The sequence below is a fragment of the Coenobita brevimanus genome, chromosome 26 (assembly GCF_032717465.1).
Source record: "Coenobita brevimanus isolate Jiangsu-jjx chromosome 26, ASM3271746v2, whole genome shotgun sequence".
Classification (NCBI taxonomy): Eukaryota; Metazoa; Arthropoda; class Malacostraca; order Decapoda; family Coenobitidae; genus Coenobita; species Coenobita brevimanus.
Window position 1 is genome coordinate 161,501 of NC_136979.1, and position 6,000 is coordinate 167,500.

At 39.6% G+C, this 6,000-nt stretch overlaps 1 protein-coding gene across 1 annotated transcript in view; it reads left to right on the top strand.

Moving 5' to 3' along the window:
* Positions 1-6,000, top strand: part of Hira (histone cell cycle regulator-like protein) — a 100,868-nt gene that overhangs the window by 45,909 nt on the left and 48,959 nt on the right. The window contains exon 11 of the mRNA XM_080268009.1: positions 1,421-1,543. Coding sequence (XP_080124135.1) covers positions 1,421-1,543 — 123 coding nt within the window. The remainder of the gene's footprint in view (positions 1-1,420; positions 1,544-6,000) is intronic.

Genomic DNA, 6,000 nt, shown 5'->3' on the forward strand with positions numbered 1-6,000 from the left:
TAAAGTATTAGAGTTATGTGAAATTTGATAGCACCAAGTCAATCTACAGTAAATTCCCTTTTTATTGATATATAGGTTATGGCAATTTGTGTTAGTTTTTACAGAGAAAAACAAAAGTAAAGTGATAAAATTTTTTAGTATTCACACTGTGCGCTCACTGTGAAATAACTTTATATAAATGCTTCCTACACATTAACTGTTCATAGTAAAGTAATAAGTTGGGTGTCATTGTAAAGCTGAATAGATGCTCTTTATGCTAGTATCATTGAAATAGATAAAAATGATATATAAAAGGCTAATAGGATGAGTTGAAGTTAGCTGAGAAGGAAAAATTGCATACTTTTTCTGTAGAAAAATATTTGTAAAAAAAAAGAAATAGGTTCACATGAATTCTGATTGCACCATGTCAGTCTACTGTACAGTAAATTCCCTTTCCATTGATATATAGGTTACAGCATTTTATGCTATTTATCACTGAGATATGCTGACGGAAAGTTATACTTCTGGTTGTCGCATCAACATCGCGCTCTTGCTGTCATGCAGGCAAATATCCATGCTGGTAATACCGATATTCATTCATTGCCAGATGCCATGTATCCCAAACAGGGTGGCCAAGGGCTTAGAGTTAATTGTTTTACAGGGAGGGGCACTAATCCTCCACCAACCCCACTTGACACGTAGGGAGAACGTTATGCCAACAGCATCTAGTGTTCCCAGGCGGTCACCCATCCAAGTACTAACCAGACCCAACGTTGCTTCATGGTAAAAACCAATTTATTGTGCATATCTGTCTGATGTACTCATAACTGTAAAAACAGATACTGTAATTTGGAAAAAGATAAACAGGATAGTGTCTGTGGAGCAAAGCCAGATGGGGGGGGGGGGAAATACTGTTTCATATGACTCAAATTTGAGTCACCAGAATCACAATAGTTGAATTTATGATGACGCAAAATCGCATCATCGAAATCCCAAAGGGTTAAAATCATTCTCGGTCAGTGGAATGAAATGGGCCACTTTCTGTCATATTTATTTCAGAATACGTCATTACATTTTTTTTTTAGATATTCTTGACAAAAAACAGCATTTTACAGCACAAAATATTGGTCTGGTCAGCTGTTTTCACAGGTACAGTTGTCCCCTGATCCACTTGCACAGAAAAGGCAATTCACAAATTCATTTTAACATTTTCATTTTTGGCTACATTTAGACAGTCTGCCGGTGTCTGTTATCCCCACAGACTGTCGTATCTAAAGGATTAAGAGACATGTTCATGACAGCTGCTATAGTCACTTGTATCAGCATGGCTTCATTTGAGCAATAAACCCCAACCCTTATGAGTCTCATCTGGATGGATTACCATAATCCACTCAGTTACCCAGTGTGTTACCTTTATTAATGAACTATTTGTACCTCACAGTGAGCAGAGTCAGAGGCCATTCCCGCCAAGCTTACAGCGCGCACCAATAAACAAACAGATTGAGACCCGGACACCAGATGGCAAGCGCAGGATTACGCCAATGTTCATTCCGCCTATTGATGGGTATGTTATTATTGTCATCATCCCAACCTATGTCTCCCACCCAGGGATGTGGTGAGTTAAAGTACAGAGAGCAAGAAAAGAACCTGGTAGAGGTAGAATTGAATAAGCCACATTCTCATTTGTTCATCATTCAAGCCCACAGAATCCTGACTCCACCGCATAGGTACATCCATTCACAATTTCATTGTTATTGTGGTAATATTATTTATCATCATTATCATCCTAATCCTAATCTAGACCTTCTTTCCCACCCTAAGGTGTGATTATCATCATCATCATCATCATCATCTGGACCTCCTTTCCCACCCCAGGCCAGGGTGAAGAGTAGCAGTGTCCAGACAGCTCAGGTTTGCCCAGTTCATTGGGCCATGCTTATATACACTCATCATTCAAGCTCACGGAATCTTGACTCCATCAGATAGGCCAAAAAATTTTCACCACATTCTGTAGCTTCACATATACCTATCAGCCGTATGCTTAAAGGTAACATAGGGCCTTTCCTAAGGTCCTTGTATCAAAACTGTATGCTAAAGTTTAAGTAGGGAAAGACTTCCCTGAATTTGTAGGGGTTGTTCCAAAATTTTTTTTAGGGGAGCAGGTTATGGCTTTCGCAAACCCTATATTTAATTATTCATAAAAAAATAACACTGTAGCTCCAGAAAACATAGAATAATGTAAATAAATTATGTAAAAAATATTTTAACTTGCTAAAAATGCAATGCAAACATACACTGGAACCAAACTGTTGGATATTAAAACCTGTGGGCTGCACCTTACCGAGTGTGGTAGTAGGTCAAGTTTGGGCCCTACTCGGCCCTAGTGATGACAGTTTTTTTTTTTTTTTTTTTTTTTTTTTTTTTTTTTAATAAGAGTAGTAACGGTAGAGGAGATTCTAAAACTGACATGTGTAAACCACTTTTATACATTACCCATATGATTTAACTGAATATCAGATGTTCAGTTAATGCTACAGGTGGTAGTATACGAACATCTCATACAGCATAACCTCTCTACAACGAACTTCATTAGACCAGAATTTGTTTTTTTTGGAGTCAAGGAGCTGACCGGAATTATTTCTTATATATCAGAAAAACTCCGAAAAAGCTAGAAGCAGTCCGGACTGCCTAACCTCAAGGCGGAGTGGCCATATTGTCCGCACGGTTTGTGTGTTCGTTCATTGGTTGGTGGAAGGCTGGCAGCGTTACTATTGTTCCCCCATGCTCTGGCCTCAGTCTGACCCACATCATTTCCCTGGAAGTCCCTGATATACTGCTCAAGGGTGACAAATGATAAGTGAAATATACAAAGTGAACATCTTTAGTTTGTCCATCCATCCATCATCCAATCCTACATTTCCCCATGAGGAGCATAGGAGACCTGGTCTAGGCAGTTGGTCCCGACATTTAAGATGAGAGTGACCAGCCTCACTCATCTCTGAGTGGCATTACATGAGCAATCAACCCCAACCACCCCTTGGATATAAACCTTCACAGGCTCAATCCGATTGGAGTGCAATAATTACCCACTAAACCACCAGGCGCCAAAATTTGGTTATATGGTTACCACCCAGCATAGTACAGTAAATGGTTTCCTAGTGCACAGGAAACCATTTGGCTTGTCACTCAGTGTAGTCACCCACAGGCTGAAGGAAGTGGAAAGAATGAAGGAAAGACAGAGGAGGGAGTGTAAAGTCACCCGTAGGCAGAAGGACAAGGAAAGAATGAAGGAAAGAAAGACAGAAGAGAATGGAAGGAAAGAAGGATGGAGAGGAAAGGGCCGATGCCTGAGAGCGGCACTACATTGAATGAGTGGATGGTGAGTGCCCCCATCTACCACTTGTAAAATCATAAATAATAAGGTGCATAAAGTGTACAGTACAGTATTTGAAAAGCGTTTAAAATTAAGTTATAACCAATAAAGTACTTTCTAAATGCTAAAAAGTAGAAGAAGGGTCTGCATTAATAATAATATTTAAGACATCAATCTCATCAAAGCCTCATTAGTTAACCCTCCTACACCTCCCCATTCCGAACCTGTCAGGATGACCCGATGGCACTTTGACAGGGCAGACTGGGATGGATTTAGAAATTATCTTGCTGATGTTCCATGGCAGTCTTTCTTCTCTAGTGATCCCAATTCTACCCAGTCCCACATTTGTGATTTAATACTAGCTGGTATGGATTTATTCATACCAAGTCAACAATTCACTAAAAGATCAAACTCTCCAAAATGGTTTGATGGCAATTGTGCCAGAGCAACAGCCCAAAAGTCATTAGCATATAACTCTTACTTAAAATCAAAAACACCTGAATCACTCTCCCAATTTAAAATTGCTAGAAATCATGCAAAAGCTGTATTAAATCTATCTAAATCAAACTTCCTTCAAAAGCAAGCATCAAAACTACTTAACAACCCTAATGACAATAGAATATTCTGGTCAACTCTTAATTCTTTCAATAATAACTTTAACAAGTCATCTTCCATTCCCCCACTAAATCTCCAGATGGCAATATTACAAGTGACCCACGTGGGAAAGCAGATATCTTTGCTAGTACCTTTGCAAGAAACTCTACCATAGATGATACCAGCCAGAATGTCTCAGTACTGGAACTTGATTCTCCCGAAATTGCCCCACTTAAAATACAGACAAGATTTGTAAAATCCATCCTAGACAATTTACCTACCAACAAAGCTCCAGGTCCAGATGGAATTCCGCCAATTGTTTTGAAAAAGTGTTCCCCTGAACTTGCCTCTGTCCTAGCTAAATTATTCAGACTATGCATACGTACTTCTTTATTCCCAAATTCATGGAAAGAAGCCAATATCCACCCAGTTCCGAAGAAAGGAAGTTCATCTGACCCCTCCAATTACAGACCAATAGCTATCACATCTTCTCTTGGTAAGGTATTTGAAACTTTAATTAATAAGCATATTGTTAAACATCTTGAATCCAACAACCTAATTAATGATAGACAATACGGTTTTCGCCACGAAAGATCCACCATTGAGACAATACGGTTTTCGCCACGAAAGATCCACCATTGAGACAATACGGTTTTCGCCACGAAAGATCCACCATTGACATACTCAATCTCCTAACTCATACCATCCATCAATCAATTGATCTACATGGAGAAACTCATGCAGTAGCTCTTGATATCTCTAAAGCTTTCGACAGAGTATGGCACCGTTCCCTGCTGTCCAAACTCCCTTGCTATGGACTAACGTCTTTTGTTCCTTTGATTTCTTCTTATCTTAGTGACAGGAAAATAAGAGTAAAAGTAGATGATGTATATTCGAATTTCCACTCAATTAACGCCGGCGTGCCGCAGGGATCAGTTCTGGTGCCAACCCTATTTCTGGTTCATATTAATGATCTCTTATCAGTCACTCACAATCCCATTCACTCATATGCAGATGACTTAACACTACATAGTTCATTCACACTCAGACATCCATTTACAAAGTCTAATATCTCTACCTCTCAACTCAGTACAGCCATCTCCATAAATCAAGATCTATCTACAATCAGTGAATGGGGACAAAACAACCTTGTCTCTTTTAATGCTAGTAAAACTAAATATATACAGTTTACTAATAGACAGATATTGCCAGATTCGTACATTACCTTCAGTGCTACTAATATTCCCATCTCCAAAAGTATTGAAATTCTTGGTGTCTCACTTAACAGTGCCCTCAGCTGGACCTCTCATGTCGGATCACTTGCTAAAACCGCCTCAAAGAAACTTGGATTATTGTACAGAGTCCGTAACTTCTTTGCCGATGAGCAGTTAGCTATAATTTATAAGAGTCACGTGCGCTCTCAGCTTGAATATTGCTCACCCTTGTGGAATGGTTGTGGAGAGGTTGCATTAAGACAACTAGACAAAATTCAGAATAAAGCTGTTAGAATCATTAACAACCCTGCCATTACATATAAACTACCTCCTCTGCAAGTAAGAAGGAATGTTGCCTCCCTTGCATTATTTTACAGATATTTTTTTGGCAAATGCTCAGGCGAAGTTGCGTCCATGGTGCCACCTCTCCACGCCTTCCCTCGTGCTACACGGGCATCTGGTAGCGCTCATGACTGGAATGTCACTCAACCATATTGCAGAACTTCTGCCTATCAGAATTCTTTCATTCCCCGAACTGCATCTCTCTGGAACTCGCTTCCCCAGAGTTGTTTTCCTCCAAATTTCAACCCACAACTGTTCAAGTCTAACTGTTACAGATATTTTGTGAACAGAGGACACCAGTAATCTGGTGTATGGATAATTTTTTTTCTCCATTTGTTTTTCCTTCCTCCATTCTGTTAAAAAAAAAAAAAAAAAATTCACATGTGGAACAGTTTCTGTATTTGTGCGTCGGTTGGTGGCTGGCTGGCGGCGTCATTATTATTCCCCCATGCTCTGCCCCAGTCAACCCACATCATTTCCCCAAAGTCCCTGATATAC